Source organism: Fusarium keratoplasticum, chromosome 12 (genome assembly GCF_025433545.1).
Source record: "Fusarium keratoplasticum isolate Fu6.1 chromosome 12, whole genome shotgun sequence".
Taxonomy (NCBI): domain Eukaryota; kingdom Fungi; phylum Ascomycota; class Sordariomycetes; order Hypocreales; family Nectriaceae; genus Fusarium; species Fusarium keratoplasticum.
Window position 1 is genome coordinate 2,244,629 of NC_070540.1, and position 24,716 is coordinate 2,269,344.

At 52.3% G+C, this 24,716-nt stretch overlaps 9 protein-coding genes across 9 annotated transcripts; 6 read left to right on the forward strand and 3 right to left on the reverse strand.

Annotated features, from left to right (window-relative positions):
• Positions 1-331: 331 nt before the first annotated feature.
• On the forward strand, positions 332-1,810 carry NCS57_01436100 (uncharacterized protein; the record flags this gene model as incomplete). Its single annotated transcript, XM_053063965.1, has 2 exons — positions 332-1,531; positions 1,586-1,810. The coding sequence occupies 2 exons, from the start codon at positions 332-334 to the stop codon at positions 1,808-1,810; spliced, it is 1,425 nt and encodes a 474-aa protein (XP_052907298.1).
• Positions 1,811-2,475: 665 nt separating this feature from the next.
• Positions 2,476-5,248, forward strand: NCS57_01436200 (Alpha-L-rhamnosidase; the record flags this gene model as incomplete). Its single annotated transcript, XM_053063966.1, has 3 exons — positions 2,476-3,680; positions 3,735-4,755; positions 4,814-5,248. 3 exons carry the CDS (start codon positions 2,476-2,478, stop codon positions 5,246-5,248), a joined length of 2,661 nt encoding a protein of 886 aa, XP_052907299.1.
• Positions 5,249-6,814: 1,566 nt separating this feature from the next.
• Positions 6,815-8,784, reverse strand: NCS57_01436300 (Phosphate transporter; the record flags this gene model as incomplete). The annotated part of the gene is made up of 3 exons (XM_053063967.1): positions 6,815-7,098; positions 7,148-8,611; positions 8,706-8,784. The coding sequence occupies 3 exons, from the start codon at positions 8,782-8,784 to the stop codon at positions 6,815-6,817; spliced, it is 1,827 nt and encodes a 608-aa protein (XP_052907300.1).
• Positions 8,785-11,759: 2,975 nt separating this feature from the next.
• Positions 11,760-12,987, reverse strand: NCS57_01436400 (AP-endonuc-2 domain-containing protein; the record flags this gene model as incomplete). Its single annotated transcript, XM_053063968.1, has 7 exons — positions 11,760-11,865; positions 11,915-12,087; positions 12,136-12,238; positions 12,296-12,454; positions 12,510-12,647; positions 12,700-12,793; positions 12,885-12,987. The coding sequence occupies 7 exons, from the start codon at positions 12,985-12,987 to the stop codon at positions 11,760-11,762; spliced, it is 876 nt and encodes a 291-aa protein (XP_052907301.1).
• Positions 12,988-13,958: 971 nt separating this feature from the next.
• Positions 13,959-15,437, reverse strand: NCS57_01436500 (Peptidase-M24 domain-containing protein; the record flags this gene model as incomplete). Its single annotated transcript, XM_053063969.1, has 1 exon — positions 13,959-15,437. The coding sequence occupies exon 1, from the start codon at positions 15,414-15,416 to the stop codon at positions 13,959-13,961; it is 1,458 nt and encodes a 485-aa protein (XP_052907302.1). The 5' UTR covers positions 15,417-15,437.
• Positions 15,438-15,850: 413 nt separating this feature from the next.
• Positions 15,851-17,531, forward strand: NCS57_01436600 (MFS domain-containing protein; the record flags this gene model as incomplete). The annotated part of the gene is made up of 3 exons (XM_053063970.1): positions 15,851-16,056; positions 16,145-17,119; positions 17,171-17,531. The coding sequence occupies 3 exons, from the start codon at positions 15,851-15,853 to the stop codon at positions 17,529-17,531; spliced, it is 1,542 nt and encodes a 513-aa protein (XP_052907303.1).
• A 755-nt stretch (positions 17,532-18,286) lies between these two features.
• Positions 18,287-19,183, forward strand: NCS57_01436700 (AB hydrolase-1 domain-containing protein; the record flags this gene model as incomplete). The annotated part of the gene is made up of 1 exon (XM_053063971.1): positions 18,287-19,183. The coding sequence occupies one exon, from the start codon at positions 18,287-18,289 to the stop codon at positions 19,181-19,183; it is 897 nt and encodes a 298-aa protein (XP_052907304.1).
• Positions 19,184-19,548: 365 nt separating this feature from the next.
• Positions 19,549-20,643, forward strand: NCS57_01436800 (D-malate dehydrogenase; the record flags this gene model as incomplete). The annotated part of the gene is made up of 1 exon (XM_053063972.1): positions 19,549-20,643. The coding sequence occupies exon 1, from the start codon at positions 19,558-19,560 to the stop codon at positions 20,641-20,643; it is 1,086 nt and encodes a 361-aa protein (XP_052907305.1). The 5' UTR covers positions 19,549-19,557.
• Positions 20,644-21,690: 1,047 nt separating this feature from the next.
• Positions 21,691-23,106, forward strand: NCS57_01436900 (uncharacterized protein; the record flags this gene model as incomplete). The annotated part of the gene is made up of 1 exon (XM_053063973.1): positions 21,691-23,106. The coding sequence occupies one exon, from the start codon at positions 21,691-21,693 to the stop codon at positions 23,104-23,106; it is 1,416 nt and encodes a 471-aa protein (XP_052907306.1).
• Positions 23,107-24,716: the final 1,610 nt, after the last annotated feature.

Below are 24,716 nucleotides of genomic sequence, written 5' to 3' on the forward strand. Positions count from 1 at the left end.
TCGGTGCAGCCGTTCCGGCATCCCTTGCGAGCGCCGAACTATCCTTCGACGACGCGGTCCACGAGTTGCAAAACGCCCCACGGATGCCCCCGAGACCCTTCCGCAAAGACGGTCCTGCGTGGATAACCAGGGACATGGAGATTCTGGTCACGATCCGCTGCTCTTCGCGCCAGTGTCTGTACGGGGCGACGGGCTCGGGGACAGTTCTACGAGGACGAGGATGAGCTCCGTTCCCGCAGTTATTCATACATTCGTCGATTCGCCTTGCTCCGTCACATCCACACTGGGGAGCATCTTCTGGGACGAGTTTCTCCATATCAGAAGACGCCTCATGTCCCGATTCAACTCATTACAGGGTCGTTCTGGCAACATAGAGCAAGTGGCACACGAATGTATCGATTTGTTCATGCAATTCCTCTTTCCCAACACCCCGATCGCCCATGAACCAACACTCAGAGCCGGTATTCTTCTTCTTGGAGACGAACTCCCAGACTGTCCCTCTACGGAGAGTCCCGGCCCCGAAACCCTTACGCTCATGGAGCTGTTGAGGCGCTTCACCCTCATCACGGCGCTATGTGCCCATATTATCTCGGTTGTCCCTGAGAGCCTTTTCCGAAATCCGAAATCGTTGTCTGATATATTCTTCGAAGCCTCCAAGTCAATGCTGAGGGTCTACGAAGCCTATGATCTGGAGCATCCTGATTCGACCTCACTCACGATTCGAATGTGGCATTCATCCTACGCCCAAAACACCACTGGAAAGGTGGGTGCCTCCTGGCACTACCATACAGAGGCTTGCTGCCTTGCGCAGAGAATGCGTTTGTTCGATGAGACCTCCATTTCCCGCCCTTCCCAGATCGAGTCTCAGCTCCTTCGCATCAACTTCTGGCATCTATACCTCGCTGAAAAGACTCAAGTCGCTTTCAAAACTCGGCCGCCCATCATTGATGAGAGGATATGCGGCGGCATCACCCTTCAAGAGAGAGGTGATGAGGTGGTGCCATTTCTCGATTCTTCCCGAGAGGTGAATCAAGCCGATCTCGAATCTCGCATCTTTGTTGGATTCCACCTTCGACGGAGAATCTCAGCAGCAGCAGCTAACCTTATAACCGATATTGCCAGTCACACACGACACGCCGAGACGAACTCGCCATCTACGATAAGTTCGGATAGAACCGATCAAGAGATGGATTCCCTGATCGAAAGATATCTCAAATTTACAGCGCTGGTCAATGAAGTGCCACCGTGGGTTCGACGGCCAGACGGAGACAAAAATCCAGATGTTCACGAAAGCGTTCGGGCCTACAAAACGACCTGTTTCTGGGCGCAGCGGAGCAATATAATGACAATCTTCCACTGCATGAGACTGCTAATATTGCAAACATGCATCGACCACGGCCTTCTGATGGTAATTGGACTCAGCGAGAGCCCACTCTCTTGGGCAAGTCGAAAGCTTGAGATCATACGGGATTTCCTAGATGACCTGCAGGGCACTCCGTTCATATGCATCGCGGCACAAGGAGAGACAGCGGTCTGTGAAGTCTTTTTCTCTGATTCATCTCCCATAGCTAATGCGTTCTGGTAGGTGGACAAGGTCAGGCGCGTAGGTGCCATATTGCTTGAACTTCTTCACAACTCAGATAACGCAACAATCAGGACACAGGCCGAAGTGCTCTTTAGCTCTTTGCTCGACATTCTATCTAGGTTGGATTCTAAAGCCAGTGAGGGACTGGAGTTTCCTAGTGCCTTGATTCAAGATGCTCAAAATTGGTGTAACCCTACGACGGTTAGCTCTGGCGGCTCAGTCTGAACGTTGCACAAACTCATTGTGTAACTATTGCCATTGATAGCCTAAAGCATGATTAAGAAACACTACGGTGAAATTTCTTACCTAAGGGAGAGATTCAGGGGTGCCCGGATCACATTCATCCATATGCAGCCGAAGCACCTTGTAGATGTTAAGACATCTCGTAGGAGATGCCGGGGCTACTCGCCATGCGACTAATGCAGGGTACTAGATCACGACCATGAATTCTACATCCCCGACTAGCATGCTCGAGAGGCTGAGTTCCTGGAATGCGTACGCGTGATTCCGACGGCCTGGTCCAGGACCGCGGATCCACAATTCCTCCGCTCCGACCTCCGCTCTCGATCACCGAGGGACGGAGTCGGGGTTTCTATGGGGCTCCGTATTCAGCTCGGTCCCCTTTCCCCCGCAATAGGACCACAAGCTCCAGGTATGAGTCCGCCGTCGACTCTCCGAGATTCAAACCCGTTTTTAATTACGTCTCCAGTATTCAGATAGGTCCCCCATACCCACAACTATAAAGCAGGCTACGCTTGAACTTGAGTCTCGGAGATTATTCAGACCATTTCCTATCCTTTCATTGCCCCCTTTTTTTGTCCTTCTTTTCTGCCGTTAACGGCCTCGACATTACCCGTATCCTTGTTGTCTTGTCCTTTCAGTCCACAATCATGGGAGACCTCAGTCAAGACTTCCCGTCATGCACGAAAGAAATCACCATCGCCGAGCTAAAGGCGGAACACTATCAAGACGGGTTCGGGATATTCCATCCTGCCCCCAGGCTGTCGTGGCGATTCTCCGCAACCACTGTGCGCGACTGGAAGCAGTCATCTTATGAGATTGCCATCAAACGGCGAGGAAGAACAGAGTCTTTCCGAATTGATTCGTCTAAATCTTCACTTGTACCGTGGCCGTCCTCGGCGTTGGTTTCAAGAGAAGCCGTCCACGTCAGTGTACGAGCCACTGGTACAAACGGAGTGCAGACTGGCTGGGCAGAGCTTACAGTCGAGGCTGCCCTCTTGAAGCGAAGCGATTGGGAGGCAAGCTTGATAAGTGGCCCACCTCAAGATGCCGACAAGCCTAAGCCGCCATTTCGCATGAGGAAGACCTTTGCATACGACGGCGGCCCTGCTCGTTTGTATGCCACCGCCCACGGTATCTATCAAGTGGAAATCAACGGTCATGTGGTTGGCGATCAAGTGCTTTCTCCCGGGTGGCAGTCATATCGACACCGACTACACTACCAGACGTATGACGTTACCAGATATTTGCTTCCAGGACACAATACGATCGGAGTGTATCTAGGTGAAGGCTGGTTTGCTGGAAGGCTCGGACGCCCAGGAGTCTCCAACATATGGGGGGACCGGTTGGGGTTTCTGGGTCAGCTTGAGGCGAATGGCCAGGTCATTTGCCGAACTGACCACACCTGGGAGGTCCTCGTCGACGGTCCTGTCCTCAGCTCCGAGATTTACAACGGCGAAGTCTATGACAGCAGACAACATGACCCGTTTTGGTCCACTCCTCAGGCATCTTCCGGCAAGCTTTACCCTACTGCTGAGGTTCTTCCGTTTCCAGGAGCCGTTTTCATAGCGCCTGAAGCGCCTCCTGTTCGTCGTGTCCTGGAGCTGCAGCCGCAAAGAATCATCACAACATCGAGCGGAAAGAAGGTCCTAGACTTTGGGCAGAATCTGGCTGGTTGGCTGAGGGTGAATATCGACATTCCTGGGACAGGAACTGTTACCATTCGACATGCAGAAGTCATGGAGCATGGTGAACTAGGAACGAGACCACTGAGAACGGCCAAGGCGAGCACCGTGATACACCTGGGAGGTCAGACGCGCGGGTATGAACCAAAGTTTACATTCTATGGTTTTAGGTGAGCTTTCATTCGTCACTCGTGGTATTCGCTCCTTCTAACGGCTCGATGCAGATACGCTGAAGTGACGGGCTACGACGCCTGCAGCCTCTCCGACTTCGCAGCGATCGTGGTTTCTTCCGATCTTCGCAGGACTGGAACATTTGAATGCTCCCATGATCATGTCAACAAGCTCCACGAAAACACAATATGGTCGATGCGGGGAAACTTTATCTCTGTCCCTACGGATTGCCCCCAACGTGACGAGCGGCTAGGCTGGACAGGCGATATTCAGGTCTTCACCCCCACAGCAAGTTTTCTTTACGATACTGCGGCCTTCATCGGAGGCTGGCTCCAGGACGTCGAGGCCGATCAGAAAGACCTAGGAGGGGTTGTTCCTAACGTCGTTCCCTCCATCCCTATGCCTCCCAAGCATAATGAAAAGCAGGCCATGGCAGCTTGGGGTGACACTGCGATCTTCACACCATGGGATCTATACCAGTTTTTCGGGGATGAACAGCATTTACGCAAGCAATGGGAGAGTATGAAACTGTGGCTCGACAAGGGGATTCCCCGTGACAAGCGGGGGTGTTATTCCACTGAAAAGCCTCAGTTCGGCGATTGGCTTGACCCTCGATCTCCGCCTGCTCTTCCCGGGCACACACCCACTGACCCGTACTTGGTTGCCAACGCCTACTTGGTTCATGTCACCGAAGTTGCTTCCAAAGTCGCTGGTCGGTTGGGTGAGATAGAAGATGCGAAGCGCTACCGAGAAGACGCGCAGAGGTTACGCAAGCTGTTCCGAGACGAGTACATTTCGCCAAAGGGAAGGCTTTCCTCAGACACGCAGACGAGCTATGTCCTGGCTCTCCACTTTAACCTTCTGGATAGCGAGGTTGAAATACAGACTGCGCGGTCTAGACTTGACTGGCTGACCAGATGGGAGGCCTTCAAGATCAACACCGGGTTTGTGGGCACGCCGCACATCCTACCTACTTTGGCCAATATCGACATGATGGGCACAGCATATAGGATGCTGCAGGAACGTGACTGTCCCAGCTGGCTGTATCCTATCACGATGGGCGCAACAACGATTGTAAGTACCGTCTCTTGCCGCAAACATATTGCCATTATTTCCTGACCGTGCTATGCAGTGGGAGCGCTGGAACTCCATGCTCCCCGATGGGTCAATCAATCCTGGCCAAATGACATCTTTCAATCACTATGCTCTGGGTGCTGTGTGCCATTTTCTTCATGCATACGTGGCTGGCTTGTCCTCGGCCACGCCTGGTTGGGAGTCTGCCATCATCCGTCCACGGCCTGGTGGTACAATCCTATGGGCTCGGGCCACGTACGACTCACCCATAGGGCCGTACTGTGTGTTTTGGAGGTGTGAATCCAACGTCATGAAGACGAGTGTATCGATTCCACCAAACGGCGAAGCGCGGATAGTTCTGCCCGGGATTGATGTTGTCGTTGGCAGCGGAGAGTATTCTTATGAGACGGAGTGGCATGAGGATTTGACATGGCCCCCACAGATTATCCAAGGTGCACAAGGAGCTCCTGTTGAGGCTACGTATGTCCCTTGAAGGATAGTACTAGGGAGACTCAAAAAATCAGCTTGTCTAATTCCTCTGGCAAAGCTCTTTAGTAAGAGAAGAAATCCTCTGTTAAGTCTAGAGATACGTTGCGTGCTAAAAGGTTCCAAAGACACTGGCTGATGCTGAGGAGTCCCTTCTTCTCTAGAATGCCTAGCTGTTTGAGGTATCTGTACCCATAGGGATTTTTCTAATAATAACCTTATCAAGTTTCTTAGTCGCTAGTTGTGCTCTTTGGCAATTTTTGGTGCGGACGAGAAGGGCTGTTGAAAGCCGGGATTGCTCTGAGCGTGTGGAACTACCAACGTACAGCGTATCCAAGGCCACATACACACGTTGGCTCTACCCTTAGACTCAAGGATCCGGATGCACCGGATGTGATTGTGTAATCCAATGGTTGTCGGCTTCATCACACAAGTGTGGCGAGTAACTCTAAGGACCGACTTGAACTTCCCCCTCAGACGAACGCCCAAATGCAAGGATCTTGGGTGTATTCGGTGAACATTTGTGGGATTTCCCGAACAAATGACTCGCAAGAATGATTAATCCCTGTCCCGGAAGGATCACGCCAGTCTTCACGGGGTGAGGGTCGCGTTCTTGGCAAGACTGGCCGAGTTCGTTTGGTCTTTGCCTAATCGCTCAAGCGACTATAAGATAGGTCAACAACTAGCACGCATACGAGAGTAATAGGACTATTCTAAGCTTATCTTTCAAAAGCTACAAAGTTCTATTCATCTTAGTGCCGAGCATCTGTCAAAGACGAGCACGTGTGCGTATGCCATGTCGGGTTAGGGGTAATCATTCGACAGAAACTCTTGGCCTACTAAACCATGACATTTCCCCTCCCTGCAAGGCTCACGTGTGTCAGTCCAGGGGAGCGTCTTGGAAGATACATTCACCTGTGCCAAGCTGATGCCAAGGAACCGGTGGGAGGTCGCCAAGATGCAACCTTGAGGGGGTGTGAGGGTGACACTACGATACCCGGGGCAAGGGTTTGGGTGGCTTGCCAAGGACGATATTCTGCATGAAAGGAAGGGCCAAGAGTTTGCCATACTACGTGATTCAGGGACGCATAGGCGTCGGTTGAGTAGACATGGGGATGATCCCATTTCAGTATCATGTCGTGTGCAGCCTCGAGGCAGGCCAACGTAGCAGCTACATCGTGTTTGCAGCATTGTACACGGTGCTACGTATCTAAACCAGCTGACCACTGCTCTAATATGTATTTTCTGGCTACTTGGCTAAGTGGTTTGTTTGAACCAACTGTTGAAAAGTCGAAAACAGAGCGCGACGCCGAGATCTTGCTCTGCCGTCGCAATGGTTGTGAAATGACAAAATATCACGGAATCTTCAGGCAACATTGTTCGGGGTTTCAACTCCGTCAATTAAAGGTCTTAAAGTAAATACTGGCAACAAATTCCGACCTCGGTATCTTTCTATGCATATCAAGCCCGCTTTTCTAATTTCATATCATGTGTACTGTGCCACTTCTCCGTGGCGTTCTAAAAGAGAGACCGAGCTTCAAGCTCAAAAAGGTTGAGAGGATAGAGTGTAGGTTTAAAAGTGAGGGGCGTTGAGGGCAAGACCCATGAGGCAGCCACCGATGAGACCAGCGATGGGGATGGTCATGATCCAGGAGAAGACCAAGAGGAAGACTCGCTTCCAGTTGACGGCGCTGAGGCTGCCGTTGCAGAGACCGACACCAACGGTGGCACCAGTGATGCACATGGAGGTGGAGACGGGGAGCTTGTACTGGGAGAAGACGAGGACGGTGATGGCGGCACCCATCTCCATGGAGGAGCCACGGCTGGGGGAGTGGTAGGTGATCTTGTTACCCATAACTATTGTCCGTTAGTGGAAGTTTCAAGTATATAGCGGGGTGATGCTTACCCTTCATGATGTTGTATCCGTAGGTGATGAAACCAATGCAAATGGTGGCAGCGACAATACCAATCTGCCAGAGAGGGACATCGGCCTTCTTCTCGGCAGGCTTGCCAGAGTGCCAAGCAGCGTACATACCAGCCCAGACACCGACAGCGTTACCGACATCGTTGGCACCATGAGCGAAAGAAGCAGTGCAGGCAGTGATGATCTGGACGAAAGAGTACAGATACTCGACCTCGTTGGAGTACTTGGGGGCCTTGGCGTAGACGCGAGCCATGCGCTTACCCTCGGGAGTACCCTCGATACCGATCTGAGCAGTGTGGATGTCGTAGTGGGCACCGTAGAGGAGAGCGACGACGATCTGGGCGGGGATACGCTTGACGATGGCGATCAGGTTGTGAGTCTCGTGGATGGAACCGGCACCGATGGGGTTGGCGTGGAGAGTGCGCATAGCCCAGCCAAGAGGACCACGGGACTTTCGGAGCTTGGCGTGATGCTTCTCAGTGTTCTCACGGAGCATTCGCTGGTAGCCCTCCTGAGTAGACTCGGCAAGGTTGAGGGTGTGCTTCTCGTTGGTGACCTCGTGGGCGGGGTGGGCGGGGGTGATCTCATCGTCGTTGCTGCCCTTCTTGGGGTCGTACTGGGTCTCGGAGTCCTGGTTGGAGGCCTGGTCGTCCTCGGCATCGTGCTGGATAACGGCGTAGTTGGGAACACGGGCGTTCTCAGCATCAGGAGGAGCAGGGCGCTTGAACAGGAGGGGTCCTTGCCAGGCATCCCACCAGCGGAGGGTGTAGTCGCGCTTGATGACGACGGCGTGGACGAAGGGGACGAAGAAGATGGCAGACAGGATGAACAGACCGAAGCCGACACCCAGGGTGACGGAGGCGATGTACCAGGCGGGCTTCTCAGTGAGACCAAGGCGGGGAGAACCCTTGTAGACGATAGAGAGCGTGCAGATGGTACCGGCGATCAGGAAGAAGAAGGGAGAGGTCCAGACAGCCCAGGGGACAGGGTTCTTGCGGACGTGGACAACAAGCTTAACAAGCATGAAGATGATGGCACCGAAGCAACCGGCGATGGCGGGAGCCATACCGAGACCGGCAAAGATGGCACCGAGACCCTGGCCGCCGTTCCAGCCCCATTGGACCTTGCTAGCACCGACAGTAGCGATACCAACACCAGCGAGCGAGGAAATGAGAGAGTAGGTCGAAGAGACGTGGGCGTTGTGTCGGGTGCACCACATAACCCAGAGAGAGGCACCGGCGGAGGCACAGGCGAAGGCGAGAAGCTGGACACCGGCGTTGTCACGGAAGGCCTCCATGGGGATGATACCGTTCTTGATGGTCGAGGCGGTTCGGGCGCCGACTGTGAGGGCACCGAGGAGTTCGAAGATACAGCAGAGGACCATGGCGCCTCGGTAAGTAACCGAGCGCGATGAGACGCTGGTAGCCCAGGCGTTGGCGACATCGTCTGGAGGGGGGAGATGTTAGTGAATTGTGTCGATGGGTGTGATGCGTCATAGGCGCCGGGGTGAGAGGAGGGGAGGTAGAGGGGAGCTACTTACTGGCACCGTTGTTGTAGGCCTCGAGCAGGGCGAAGCAAGTGCCTAGGGCAAAGACGTAGGTGTAATCCTCGAGCACCATCTTGACTGGTTTGGCTTTTTGGTTCGGGAAAGAAGGAAGAAGTAAGCCAAGCAGTCGAATGAGGGTGTGCGGCTGATGGTGGATGGAGAAGAAAGGGATGCTCGAGCAAGAAGAAGATGATAAATCGAGGGTCTCAGACAGCTTCTTTTAAACTCTCGGGGGCACTGGAGCTTTGCCTGCAGGACTGTCGATACCACCCCCACCTCGGACGCTACCCGCAGTCGAGAAGGCACTGCAGCAGAGACAAAATGCCCTCGGTGAGACGATCTGGCTACCGATTACTTGGTGTAGACACCCAGCGCCGAAGCCACGCAGCAGTGGGAAGCGTGCTGGTTTGCCGCATTGGGCGTTCCCCTGTCAGTGTGCTCCCCGGGTGGTACATTTAAGCATAACCCTATGAGATTCGTTCAACACCACACGTGGGCAAGATCTGAAGCTAAAGACGCTTCGTGATTGGGTCAGTGCTCGTCGGAAGCTGTACAGGGGGGGTGTGGGTGTGGCTTCGCCACGGCGTCCGCCATCAGACACCATCACCAGGGTCGAGATCCAATGGCGAGGCTTCCAGGCAGACACTCCCATCTGCCAAGTCGCGTGGAGCCGTCTTGGTCAAGTCTTGTCGATCGCCCAGAAGTTGTGCTTGATCCGAGGAGCCGCAGCCCCTGCTTGACGAGAGAGAGCGTCGCGTGCGTGAGGATACAGCGCTGGTTTTTAGCTCTAGCTCCCCGAAGAGCTTCAATTTAGGCATGATTGATGATGCGAGGCAAAAACTATGCTTAAAGTCAAAGGGAGGGACGCACACACGAGCAATGATGGACACGTGGGGCAAGACACTGCTCAGTCGGTGGTCTTTGCCTGGTCCTTTTTGTCATATTTTTTTCCTAGTTGACCAAGAAACTCCATCCTTCATCTAGAAACTCGTACGTAGGTTTCGCACGTACATTGTTTCGTGCGTGCCCAAATCTCCATCTTCTGGCTTGGCATCTTGGCACACGCACGCACACACAAGACAAGACAAGACCTCTGTGAAAAAAATCTAGACTGCCCACGCCGTTACCAAACACCATCAAGAGAGATCCACCGTCGGTCTCCAAACACGGTTAGCAGGTCCCAGGGCTCGCGCTGGCCGGGATCCGTCCGACTCCGGGCACCAGCTGGGGTTAAGCTTACCCTGTTTAGGCGCTCCGTTGGCCCCTTCTAGCCATGCCTCCGGTGAGACGGGGTTTTTTGAAAAGTTCCCTCAAGCTCGGTCGCCCAAACAGCAGGGAGGCAATGGCCACTTGTAACGGGCACATGGGGCATTGCTGCGATCTTATAGGAAGATGAGCCGTTCGTCCAGATCCCCGGACAAGCAATAGCTGGAGAAGCCTAGGTCGAAAGATTGGGGAAAAAAGTGGTGAGACTTTTTTGTCTCCAAGCACGTGAATCCTCCATTTGATCCTCGCGTTCCTCCAAGGCGCACTCCCACGAGTCCATTCAGAGACGAGGCCTTTCACCGAGGAACCGCCACAACGAAGCCGCCCACTTGACGAACCTCTTCTCGTATACCGAGTACGACTGATTGAGGTAAATAAGCTTTGATCACGCGTTGGTTATTCTCAATCGTCGTTGTGAGGCAGTGGAAACGGTTGCTCCCCCACTTTGTCTAGAACCTTGACTTGGTCAACGTCTCGCCTCACATTCTTGAGCGATTGTCACAATCAGACAGTTAACAATTCATTGCCACAGTCTTGAGGTCATCTCGAGATTGTTATCAAAGTCGGCAATGGTTGCCGTATGCCAAGCTGCCAAGTTCGCTAACATCGGGAACACCATTGTGCTGGGATGCCATCGGATCGCTGGCCGTCTTGGCCGTTCGTTATGTGACTGTCACCCGTTCAGATGGTCCATTTTGTCTTGGCCGTTCTTTGCACCCACGGGGACCAGAGGCGGCGCCTACATTGGGTGCAGCGATGCGCCCCAGACGCCAGCCGAGCTGACCTCGCATGACACCCCTAGCCAGCGGCACGACCGTCGACAGATCCCCTTGATTTGTTCTGCTCCACTTGTATCTAATTCATGACGTGCGTTATGCATGAGCTATAGCGGGATAGCCGTGCGACGAGTCGAGAGGCCACGCCGTAGCGGCGAGTTGATTGATCAGCCAACCGGTCCACTGGTTGTTGGTGATTAGAGCTGATTTGGGGTGTTGTAGCGCAGGATTGGCACTCATCTAATCCCTGTCGCATATTCAATGTGAGAGATGATTGCCACAGTGACCATTCACATCGCAGTTGTCAGCGGGTGCTGTCATTGTGTGTAGATCTTGGGTCGTTGGTGTTGAGGCCATCACCAAGACATTGCTGATCATGTCGATAGTTGCAAGTAAGACTCACTTCCGCCACCATGATAGCCAGTTTTCGATGGCGTTTTGATTTTACTTCCATGGAGATCTAGGTTGTAGACATTTAATCTTGATGATGTTTGTCCTGTGAAGTTTTTTGTGCTTGCATCTGAAATGTTTGAGATGGCGGCTCACCATTGTCTCATCAACACTCTCACCCAGCAACACCACAAGACGGCAATTCGCAGTTAAGTGAGATCCTCTAGAGTTGAAATGCGATTCGAAAAGCCTATCGGCTCAAATGTCTTCATTTTTGTCACAATTCACATGCTTATCTTCACATTGACGTGGCTCAACGAGGACAACAGCCTGATGAAGCCTCGTTACCCTACACCTCGAGTGAAAACAGGCTCAAGAGATTGACACTTCCTTGTGGATGCCACATCCTTGCAAGTTGATATCCCATCATGCATTATTGGCCATCCCGCGTTTAAAGCTGAACAGCGGCATCTCCGCTCCCTGCGACATCGCATGAACCAATCCACCAGACCCGTGGGCACCCCTAGCCTCCTGGGTCGATCTGGCATGAGAGAGCTAGGCACAGGCTATTCTCTCCTGGGAATAGTCACCCGGACTCTCCATATTCTAGACGCATTCAGTCGCCAAGGCTATCCTCAAATAACTTTTGCAGGCGCGGACCCTCGCTGTCGGCGACATCTGCACTGGTCCGTACCGACCCGAAGGGATGATAGGGGAAGAGTCTGGGCAATCTTAGTCGATGTAACATGATCTGATTGTCTCTTGCCTTACCCATATTCTGGAACGAAGGTTACGACACTGTCGGGGTCTCTCTGCGCCCTCGACTTGATGATTCGGACCCAGAGCTTCTCGAAGAAAGCACGTTCAGGTGCGAAGACCGGGTTCAGTGGCTCTGGGCACTGGGTGGACTGTGTCGTACCAATGCGCGTATGGATGTGATACACCTGTAAAACGCGTCAGAGATTTCTCGGTCAACGTGGTGGTGCACCGACATGAGGGATGACTCTGTCCAATAGCTCCTGGTCTTCTTCGGCGACGTCGAGGAGCCTCTCGCAACCAACAATCCAGTGTGAGAAGTCGCCCGTAATGCGAAGTCTGCCAAGGTGAGTCAATTGGTGCGACAAACTGACAGAGAAATGTGACAGCACGCACTCTGGCACCCTCTGAAGCACATAGTCTGTCACGTATGGGTTGAACAGCCCCCGGTTTCGATGCGTTTCGTGGCAGACTCTTCCTTCGAAGCCCAATTCCTTATCGATCGGAATAGTCCCCTTGAAGAAGTAAGTAGCCTGTTCCGATGACCAAAAATCCCTTTATTGATGCCTTGTCAGTTTACAGCCACTTTTAGTACACCGTGACGACTTACGCTCCCGACTGCGCGTTGATCTTGACCGGGTCGAGTACTTGCGCTCGCCGAAGCTCCTCCCGATATCCCTCGAGATGAACATCAGGCGTGAGGTTGCGCGGTCGCGGCCCACGGTATCGATGCCACGCAGAGAAGATTCTATCAATATCAATCGATGGAAGGATTGTCAGCGAGCTTTTGAGAGACTTACGTGATGCTGATCTTCAAACCCAGGCCATCACAAAGTTCCCGCACCTCCCGCCGTTGATCCTCGTTCAAGTCATAAGGAACCATCTCCACGCCGTCTGTCAATCTCAAATTAATAACTCAAACGTGTAACTTGAAAGGCCGGCGGAAAGTCTTTATGCGCCGCAAGCCGTGATATTGTTGACTTACCGTAACCGAGTTTCTTCCATTCCACAAACAGCGGCTTCCAGGCTTCGAAATTCTCACCTGGCTCAACGCCCCAGGTAGACTTAAATCGCTCGATACGGACCATATTTAATCGGTATTCGGCTCGTCTGAGGGCAGAAGCTGTGTAGTTGTGAGACTGGTGTGTCGTCGTATTGCTTGACTCATAGCCCGATGATGGCGCTTGTGAGGTGGTTAGGCTGGATTGGAGCACTATATATTACCTTCCTCTCCCTCCGACACCGGGATCCAAGCTCTTTTCCATTGCCAGAAACCTGTTATTATTGGCTCAGATCGACATGCCCGGCATAAGACGGCCATCAGTTTGAGGATGACGGTGGATTTCCTCTTTTGGACCCGAAGACGGGCTTCTTTGTCCCGGCATCCCTGGACGCAATCATAGAGAGCCCGGAGGAATCAGGAATAGAGGTGAATCGGAACTGATTTGAAATGAGATTTATTACAACCTTCTTAGCTCTTTTAAAGATTAATTGCAACTCCGAATCTCGAAAGGTCTTTTCATGTCCCCGCTCGCCTCGCTGCCGACGAATCCACCCTGAGCTCCGTCTATAGCCGTCAGGTATTAGGTGCTCTCCTAGTGAACAAAACAAAATGTAGTGAATTTTACGACGGAAATACTGAATAATGGGCCTCATTAAAGGAGTGATGGTGCAACGTCGTACCATTCTATTAGAGACGTCACCACTTGGCGCAAGGTTGATGAGAGTTCCCCCTAACGACTAGTAAAGTACTGTAGGTATATCAAAGAACTCAGAGACGAGACTCAAGAACACCAAAATCCATTTAAATTTCCAGAGCTGAGCCTTTGTGGCTTTAGGGTGAGCTGCTGCTGCGAGGGCTGAAGCGTCGCTGGCCGAGACGAGACGTTTTAGGACTTGAAATGGGGAAACCTATTATCAAGATAACTCAAGTAGCACGTAGCCTAATGGCTTATGAGCACAAGCAAATGTTTTTTGTTGTCACAGTCTATAGTTTTGCGATAGTCACATTTTATCCACCAAAGCACAGTCACTAGGCCATTGACAAATCCACGCGCTTTCAAGGCTCTCGCAAGCCAGTCGCTCTTCTCCCCGTTAGCAACTCGGCCTCCCCATCTTCCTTGACCAAGTAGATGTCCTCGTGGCGCACGCCAAACTTGCCCTCGAGGTAGATGCCCGGCTCGTTGGTAAAGGTCATGCCTGGCTGCAGCAGCGCCTGCTTGTTGAACTTGTTCAGATACGGCGACTCGTGAGCCTTGATGCCGATGCCGTGACCCAAGCGATGGGTAAAGCCATAGCCATAACCGGCCTTCTTGATGACCGTTCGGGCCGCAATGTCAACGCTGGCTGCCGTGTTGTTTGGTTGGAAAGCCTTGGCAGCGGCCGTTTGGGCGTCGAGTACGATTTGCCAAACCTTTTCCTTTTCATCATGGAGAGGATCCTCGGCGATTTCGACATCCTTCTCTGGTCGGTCGATGAGGAAGCTGCGGCAGATGTCGGACGAGTAGCCCAAGTAATGGGCACCGACATCGATGACGATCATGCTATGATAGGTGAGCTTCTTGCCCCCTGTGACAAAGCCTCCGTGCGGCAGAGCGCCGTGCTCCTCGAAAAGAACAATGTTGAAGAAGAGGCTAAAGCCGATAGAGAGCAGTGCGTTGTCGAGAATCGTCGTCACTTGGTCCTCGGTCAAGCCAGGAACTAGACAAGGACGCATCGCCCTCACGGCAACAACGGTACCCGTGTTGACTGCTCGAAGTAGCTCAACTTCGGCCTCGCTCTTCTGCTGTCTGACGAGTTCAGCCTCGGGGGTAAGACCGACTGTCTCGAAGCCGACAGATTCCAGTCCGCGGGTGATGTAGTCTCGTATCTCCTCATCCATCATGAGCTTGATTCCCGTCTTGCCCTTGAACAGCCGCGACTTGAGAAGAGTCTCGTAAGGGTTCCAGTGCTCCTCCCAGATTACAATATCCAGTTCTTCATCATGAGAAGGAATACCGAGCATGCGGACACGACCCTCCTCGAAGCTGGGTGACAGGAAGGCTGTCTTGGCCTTGACTTGGCCATCTGCCAAAGTCTCGGGGAGGACAAGCATCAAGAAGGGTCGCTCCTCGGGCTCCCAAGGCTCCCAGTCCACCTGGGAGATGTTGCCATAGTACTGGAATGTGTAGCCAGGCTCCAGGACGAAGGCGTCGACGCCGTTTGTGGCCAGCGCCCTCGCCAGCTTGTCCCGGCGCTCTAGGAATTCTTGAGCTTCGATTGGCTTGGCATTGTCGAGGAACGAAAGATCGGCTTTGAGATTATCAATGGCGCATTGCTGCACCTTGTCGACGTCAAGAGTGCCGTGTGCCTGAGAGTTCCTGTGCTGGCAAGGGAGGGTGTTGGTGAAGAGGAAAGCTGTGCAAATCAGGGCGACTGCGGCTAAACACCATGACAGTCTCGATCTGAGGTTGGTTTGGTGGTGTTTGTGGTACATCAGTACCGCGGCTGAGTCGTTGTGTGTTTCTGAAGAACCCATCTTGACGCGGTCGAGTGTCGATGACAAGGGAAAGCCTCTCCGAGTGTGCCTGAGTGAGAGATAGGTATCGTGTCTCGGGGCCAGTTATAGCGCCGGCCCCACTGATAGGCCGACGTGAGATAGCCCGAAGCCCAACGTATTGAACTGACGTACTAACTGGGGACCGTTGTAACTTCACCCACTCTTTTCAAGCTCTCTGATTGGTGCCCCCAACATCAGATACAAAACCGGCTGCTATTCCCCACCCCCGGCCGGGGGCCGTCGCCGCAACAAGGAGGTCGAGGCGAAGGATCATCAGTGTCGGCCAACAGTTAGCCGATGGCCCCCGGCCAACACTGATAACAAAACTGTTAAAGAAGTAGACTCTTCCTGCGCTGCGCCTGTTGGGATCTGCATCTGTTTCCTCCATAATCTTACCCGAGGCGACTTCCAAAATGACTGCTCAGGTTCAAAGCCTGGCCGTTGAGCCGCATCCAGATATTGTCGACAACCACACAGACGACAAGAAGCATGCCTCAGACACCGGAGCCGAGGTCGAGGTCGGCACTGTCGTAGACGGCCCTGAAAAGACTTACTACAGCAGGCTCTCTGTCTGGCTGATGGTGCTCTTTTCGGGTCTAGCAATCGGCTCTGATGGATAGTAAGGAGCTCACTCCACGATGCTCTCGCTGCTTGATTCTCTGTTCCCCCTTTCTGTCGTTCTGTGCTTACGTATGTGCTCGTGATAGTAATGCTGCCGTGATTGGAAATGTCCAGCTCATCATGAAGGTCCTGTATCCGGACGCTCTGACGAGTTCCATCTCTACGCGTCTGAGTAACGCCTTTCTGATCGGCATGATTATTGGCATGCTCTTCTTCGGTCTCATTGTCGACCAGTTTGGTCGCAAGACCGGTGCTGTCGCTACGACAATCCTTTTGGTGCTGGGAATTGCGCTGTCGGCTGGTGCGAGTGGCGGTACTGATGTCGGTCTCTTCTGGATGCTCATCGTTGCTCGTGGTGTCGCTGGTGTTGGCGCCGGCGGCGAGTACCCCGTGTCTGGTGCCGGTGCCGCAGAGGCAACTGATGAGAGCGCTCAGTACCGTAAACACCGAGGCTTCATGTTTGCCATGCTTGCTGATCTGTCGGCGTCCCTGGGCTACGTCTGGGCCGGTCTCACGCCTCTGCTCTTGCTCCTCTGTGTGCAACAAAAGGAGAGCAAGTACGCCATCGTCTGGCGAACCACCTTTGCACTTGGCGCATTTCCTCCTCTGGTCATCTTCTGGTTCCGCATGCGCATGTCGGTTGCCACGGCGTACCGAAAGTCGTCGATGCGCAAGCAGCGTGTGCCGTACTGGCTTGCGCTCAAGAGATATTACCGCCCCTTGATCGGCGTGGCAACCTGTTGGTTTCTGTACAATTGGATCTCAATTCCCTTTGGCATCTTTAGCTCAACCATCATGTCTCGAGCCAACGTTGGAGACAGCATCGTCAAGAACTTGGGATGGGGCGTCGTCATCAACTGCTTCTATATCCCGGGCCCCTTTATTGGAGGTTACCTCTCTGACAGGATTGGCCGCCGCAAGACCATGGCATTGGGCTTCACTCTTCAGGCTTGCCTTGGCTTTGTTCTCGGTGGAGCTGAGGAGCAGATTCAGAGCATCTTTCCCCTTTTCGTTGTTTTATACGGCATCTTCCTGACGCTCGGCGAAGTTGGCCCCGGCAGGTATGACAACCCTGAGGCTCCATGCCCGTTTGCTAGCTAACCCGAATTCAGTACCGTTGTCCTGGCCGCCTCTGAATGCTTCCCTACCTCTATCCGCGGCCAGATGCTGGGCTTCATAGCCGCGTGGTCCAAGGCCGGGGCTGCCATTGGAACCCAGGTCTTCACGGCCATCCTCAACTCATACACCGACGACCCTTCCAAGGGCAACCAGGTGGCTTTCTTGATTGGATCCGCATTTGCCGTATTGGGCGCTGTTGTTGCGTACTTTGTCATCCCTGACGTCTCGCGACGCCTGGAGGACGATGATGAGGCATGGAAGGCTTATTTGGAAGCCAACGGATGGGATGCCACATGGGGTGATTCCGAGACCAAGGATCCTTCAGGAGTGATTATGAACAGGACTGCTTCCTAAAGATGCAGGTTATATCCCCACAGTACAAAGTCGAATCGACAATGAATCAAGTATCAGCCTTGTTCCCTTGTGGTGATAATTTAGGATCACAGCATATTTTGGCAGAAAATTGAAGCACCCAGTTAAGAGCAAAATTCCGACTGGCTAAGATAGTAACAAGGCTCGGCTGTCGGCCATATCATTATCAAGACGCAAGCCCACCTTGCTCTCAGACTGTCATGGTTTATCCGTCTGCGATGATCAGAAGGATGACGAGGTCTCGGGAATTTCAGGGTTCACGGGGAACCTCTTCTGAGCCCGTCGGCGCTCCATTTAGATGGAAACGAACCGGAATATTCACACATGAAACTCTGAACTCTGATCAGCTTTCCCTTTCACATCCCTTTTGGCCTAGGCCAAGCTGTCGTCCCGAATGCATACCCAGTTAGGAGGACCGAGGGAAATGTGAATGTCTCGGACATGATCTCTGAAAAGAGTCATCGGCTAAAAGAAACCCCGCTGACACATATGGGCGTGCAAAAGTTGAGCCGAACAAAGTTGAGCCGAACAAAAGTTGGGCCGAACAAAATTTGGGCCGATTAATGTATGAAATGAAGAGACTTGATTGGTGCACAAAGCTTAATAAGTTCCAAGGTTCAGGTCCCGGTTGGAGAGGTCTCCTGAAGGGCGTCATTGACCGAGGTCTCCGCACTTAAAGCTCCGCCAAACAGCCCAAACTCGAACGTTAACAATTCAGAACTTATCATTTACCCACCATGTTTGAAGGATTCCAATCCTTTGACGTCAAAACGTCCAAGGATAGTGTCACTATCAATGGGTTAAGGAGCGGTGACTCGTCGTCATCAAAGCCTCCGTTGCTGTTACTCCACGGCTTTCCCCAGACCCTTCACATCTGGCATCGCGTTGCGCCTCAGCTCCTCGACAAATACACGCTTATCCTCATCGACATTCGTGGTTACGGAAAGTCTTCCAAACCAGAAAATGTCTCGGCATACGCCAAGAGCGCCATGGCTCGTGACTGCATCGACGTGATGGACTCTTTGGGCTTTACCGACTTCTACGTCTGTGCCCACGATCGGGGAGCGAGAGTGGCCCATAAACTATGCGTCGATTATCCGGACCGAGTGCGCAAAGTTATTCTGCTCGATATTTGCCCGACGCTTTCCATGTTCACAAAGACCAACTTCGACTTTGCCAAAGCGTACTTTCACTGGTTTTTCCTCATCCAGGATGCGCCACTCCCCGAGATGATGATCGCTGGGCGGTCGAGGCAATTTGCGGAGCTGTTCATGGGAGGACGACAGAAAGACGGGTTGAAGTTTTTTGATCCGGACTGTTTCGACTTTTATGCCAAGAGCCTGGGAGATGAGGCGACCGTTCACGCCATGTGCAATGATTACCGGGCGAGTGCAACTTTGGACTTGGACGAGGCCAGGGAGGACTTGAAGCAGGGGCATAGGATTCGCAGCCCTTTGCTTGTGATTTGGGGGAAGCATGGGGTTATTGAGAAGTGTTTCGACGCTGTCAAGGAGTGGAAAGATGTCACTGAGCCTGGTGTGCCCGTCGAGGGCTATAGTGTTGAGTCTGGGCACTATATCCCAGAACACGCGCCCGGAGAAGTTGTGTCTGCTGTTCTGAAATTCTTCAAGTAGTCAGTTAGAGATAGATGACTGATGGCGATGTGGGGATCTTTTACTCTAGTTGATACTATTTCTACTTGAGAGCTTCGCCTCTTGAATCGTCTCTGGCACAAACGCAGCACTCTTAGAAACACTTCGACCTTGACTAAAACACACCTGTGAGCTGAAAGAATCCGGTTCGGCTCTGCCAACCCTTTGATTCGGGTGTCGGATTCTGGGTTCCGAGGCTGCAGGTCATTAATGGAGACGACCTGCAGACGGCCTTTTCTTTTGCCGAAGCCCCTCACCTCAGCTCCGACAAACGGTCATATTTAACGGCTTCGTCTATCGCTTGATAGTCAGTCTCGCTATCTTCAAACTACACCTTCTGTTTGTCAACTATTACAATGGCTGGAAAATCGCTTAAAATCGCCGTCATACCCGGGGACGGCATCGGCATCGAGGTAATGCCGTACGGCGTTCGGTGTCTCCAAGCCGCGGCCCAAAAGTTCAACTTGTCTCTCGAGTTTGAGGAATTTGACTTTGCCAGCTGCGACTACTATGAGAAGCATGGCTCCATGCTGCCCGACGACTGGAAGGAGACCCTCACCAAGTTCGATGCCATCTACTTCGGAGCCGTGGGAATGCCGGACCAGGTGCCCGACAACATCAGTCTCTGGGGAAGTCTTCTCAAGTTTCGTCGCGAGTTTGATCAGTACATCAATCTGCGTCCCTGCCGCCTGATGCCTGGAATTCCTTCTCCACTTGCTGGTCGCAAGCCAGGCGACATTGACTTCTGGATTGTGCGGGAGAACACAGAAGGAGAGTACAGCAGCATTGGAGGAATCATGTTTGAGGGAACAGACAGGGAGACGGTTGTTCAAGAAACTGTTATGACCCGCGTTGGCGTGGATCGAGTTCTTCGATATGCTTTTGACCTCGCTCAAAGCCGACCGCGCAAGAAGTTGACGAGCGCAACCAAGAGCAACGGCATTAGCATCACTATGCCTTATTGGGATGCTCGCGTGCGCGAGATGCAAAAGAATTACCCTGATGTCGCTGTCGACAAGTACCACATCGACATTCTCACGGCACACTTTGTACAACGTCCTCAGATCTTTGACGTTGTGGTTGGGAGCAATCTCTTTGGAGATATCCTATCGGACTTGGGACCAGCCTGCACCGGAACCATCGGAGTTGCGCCCTCTGCAAATATTAATCCCACCGGGGAATTCCCCAGCTTGTTCGAGCCGGTGCATGGGAGTGCCCCGGATATCTTTGGCAAGGGAATTGCGAATCCGATCGGCATGATCTGGGCGGGCCAGATGATGCTCTCCCACTTTGGCTTTAATGACGCTGCAGATGCCATGTTGAAGGCTATTGAGAGTGTTCTTGCTCGGTCTGACAAGGCGGTGATGACGGCGGACGTGGGAGGAACGGGAAATACGCAGAGCTTGGGCGAAGCAATCGAGAAGGAGATTTTGTCCGTCTAGGAAACGCAGGTGCCCGGTTAAAACAGGCGCCCCCAAATGTATAAGTTGATTAGTTTGATGTGTAAAAATGAGAAATACATTAACTGTGTTCAGTTGTATCAGTGTGGTCGTTGACTCGCTCTCACGATGTGTCTTGCAGATCAGGTGATGGGTTCAGCAAGAACTAAACATAGCGGCTCGTATGCATGGAAGCGAAACAAGGAAGCATCAAGAATTATTGGTGCCAAGGCCTGAAGCCCCTGACAATCTTATGTCGGCTGCCGACAACTTGGGGGGGGGGAAACACTGCTGACGAACAAGCCCAAAATGACCAGGTACTGGTGAAAACACACGACTTCCCCGGCTTTTGGGATTTGACGTGATTGTCCCAGCTGTTGGCTAAAGCATTCAGGCTATTTCTCCAGTTTTCATCCCTCAAGCTGACGCGACGCGATTTAGGCCATGCCGGGGTCCCCGGCCGCTACCCCAAACTCGCCTCTCAGCAACGGAATCGATCCCGAAGTGTCCTCAACTCGAATGAAAAAGAGAGAAATTTTTTCTCTCATTAGAAAAAAATGAAGTAAGCAGGGATCATGATGCCCGAGGTCCTGGAAAACCCTGACTCGGCCCCTGAAAAAAGAATCGGTGAGGGTAACGCAGATCATGCATTTGCGTTGGGCAAAGACTCAAGATCATGAACTTGGACGTCCCGCTTACGTTTGTAAACAACATGTCCAATAGAGTCGTCACAAAATAATTGCGGCTGTGGGCCATTGTTAGGTAATTGGTGCCATGGCTTTGCTTGGCGTCCAGGCTGGGATTATTTGTTGCCAACTGTCGACGAGAAGTCGTATAAAGAGCTCGTCGGTCGGTTATTCCTTTGTGCTTTCGCAGGCCCTCTGAACCGTCCTCTCGTCTTGCACTGGTTGGTGCCATAGCCTTGTAAATCACCGGCCATATGGAACCTAGAATTACTCGCCTCCCCATTCCTCGTCAAGCTGCTCTCCCTCCAGAAGAAGGATACGTCACGCGCTGAAGTAGCGAAGCCAAGAGTTTCGGTCTGAAACAATGCATGTGTACATACAGGGAGCCAACTCGTGGCTTAACGAGCACGTCGAGGCATACATCCGCCGGCATGTGCCCGACGCTGTCTGCTACGACAACTTTGCCTCTTTCCCTGAGGACGCGGACACAGTGTTTCAACTGTGCGATGGATGGCACATGAATCGACACTTTGCCGCCTTGAACAAGGCTAGCAATGGACTTCTCAACGCGTACCCCAACAGCGATGCACTCGCCCGGAAGGATCATCTCGCCAGGGTCGTGGATTACTGGACCACCAAGAGGCCAGACAGCATTCTCAAGGGCCATGTGCCCGCCACGGTTCGACTTTCTCTCGATTACAGCGAGTACGTTGATGATGCCCTGGCTGCTGCTGACGACCTCACACTGCTGTATTCGCTCGAGGACAATGAGCAGAAGGACGCAGCAGAACGCGATTGGTGGATTCTTAAACCGGCAATGATTGACTGCGGTCATGGAATCCGTATCTTCAGTACCATCGAAGAGCTCGCCGGCAACCTCGAACTTGCTGCCAACATTTCTGAAGAGGAGGACACGGACGAGGACGCCCAATCCGTGGGCGCAAAGTCCCAAGACGATGATGAGCCCGAATTTTCGCCTAGCCTATCGATCCCTGGCTTGAGCTCCCTGGATGCCCTGATCACGGCCACTGGAAAGCTATCTGTTGATGAAACGGAGCAGCCCAGAATCAAGGAACCCCCGTTGGTCATTGACGAGCACGAACGTATCCCGTCGGCCTGGATGCGCGAATTCGTCGCTCAGCAGTACATTGTGTCGATCCCGCCTCTAGAGGGCAGGAAGTGGCATGTTCGAGCCTATGTCCTTTCAATTGGACGCCTCAAGGTCCATGTCTTCCGAGAGATGCTGGCGTTGCTGGCGCTGCAGGACTATGAGCCGCCCTGGAAGAACCCGAGTCTCAAGTCATCTCTGACCAACACGGCGCTTCAAGACGAGGATGAATTCACGAGCAAGGAGTCGATGAGAGAGTTTTGGGAAATCTCTGACGACCTGCTCCCTGGCGATTGGAAGAACAGCATATTCAACCAGGCTTGTGAGATTTCGGCTGAGTTGTTCCGCGCCGCAGCTCATACCATGGCGGACAAGTTTACGCCACTGGATAAGTGCTTTGAGCTCTTTGCGATCGACTTTCTTATCGATTCCAATGGCAGTGCCTGGCTACTTGAGGTCAACGAGACGCCGGCCTTCTATCAGCATGGATACGCAGGGGCCTTGGCTCTGCGACTTATGGAGTCGCTTATCTGTGTGACTATGGAGCACATGGACAAGGCGAACCTAGAGGATGAAAAGAATGCTGCTGCCAAGGAGCGGTTCATTGAGGTTCTGGATGCGACTAATGAACTCGCCAAGAGCAACATTACCGAGATCATGCCTGGAGATTGAAAAGGATGAATAGATGGTCATGGATCGGTTTTCATGTTAGCAAGGAGTTCTATGATAGATGTAGAGAAAAGACGGTGCATCACTAGTTGCTCTTTTAGATTATGCGACTATTCATACCTCACGAAACTTTCCATATAAACTGGCATATTTCTCAGGAAGTATCAAAAGCAGCATAAGCATCCGTTAAGGAGAACTACGACGTACAGACACTCACACCTTTGAGATACGGGCTGGTTGTGCTTGTAATTAGCTCAAGAGGTTGATTCGTGATTTTTGGCCTATCACATCGAAACAGTGTCCACCAGAGTAGAGTTTGGCTATTGATAGTTCGCTATTGCTTGAGGGAGTAATCCTGGAACAAGTACCAGATTCTAATACGCTCCAAAAGACTCAATTGGCGCGATCAAGGAAGAGGAGTAGATTGTGGCATGATGTTCGGGAGATGCATGAACTCGAAAGCGTCGCTAATGACAGTGCCCAGCCAGCTTCATCGACTTCAGGCAAGAGCTACACTTCCAACTGAATCTGCTTCGGCCGTAGTGGACTTGTGTAGGACCATAGGGTCTTGGGGAGTTTCTCAAGGTTGTAGTTGCTAAGTCCACTTCCGTGGACATTCTCTGCAGGCTATGGGCCCCATTCGGGCAATTTTATGAAAACGACAAGGCTGAGAAGATCAAACTGCCATCCTGGATTCCGAGCCTCGCTCGCAAGCCTTATCAGCCCGACCAAAGTGGGAAGATGTAGCGACCATGTGTGGATGGATGCACGCTTTAGCAATATCAACCAGATCATGCCTGGAGATCAAAGAGGATAAGGAGATAGTTATAGATTAAAATGTTCTCAATGAAAGTGACTTGCTTATGATACATACAGAGCGAAAAGCTTCCATGCTTAGTTATTCAACCCTATCACTTGGCATACCTACTTGATTCGGAATCAAGTTCCGGCTTGTGATAGGGTGTTGACTAAATATAGCTCGGCTACTACTGCATGCGGCAATTTTGATGCTTTCGCATTGGTGACTTGATGGGGCGAAGCACATTCGACTTGCCTAGAGAGTGAACAATTGACGGGAAGACTATCAAGTTGGCCTATGAAGGTTGATCGACGGTACTGTTAATGCGATGAGGGAATGAGCAACTCAAGCAAGTATTGTAGGTTTGAGAAGACTGCTAGCCGAGGTTGACAATAGAGTGCTAGCAAACAGCTGCAGCCGTCCGCTTATGGATTGTTTCTGCGCCACCAATCCTCCAGCAGGATTTAGCTACCTACCGCCCCGGAACCTTCGGCTCAGTGGCACAGGGCGCAGTAAGATTTGTGGTCTCTTGCGCTGGCGTTTCAGATCTTGATTAATCTCCAGTGGCGTGATGAAGGGATATCCCTGCAACCTTTGCAACATTGAAGACTTTTGAACACAATTTTATGTCTCGTATCAATTAATTACGAGAAATAGTAGAGATAAATAACTCTTATATCTTCTACCAGAGTTGATAGAGACAAAAAACACTGGTTGCTGACCTGTGTTCAAGGTTGTGCCACAACTCCGCCTCTTTCTAAACATAGTTAGCAGCAGCTGCCAGCTCACAGACCCTGCCTGCCTAGACTTCGCG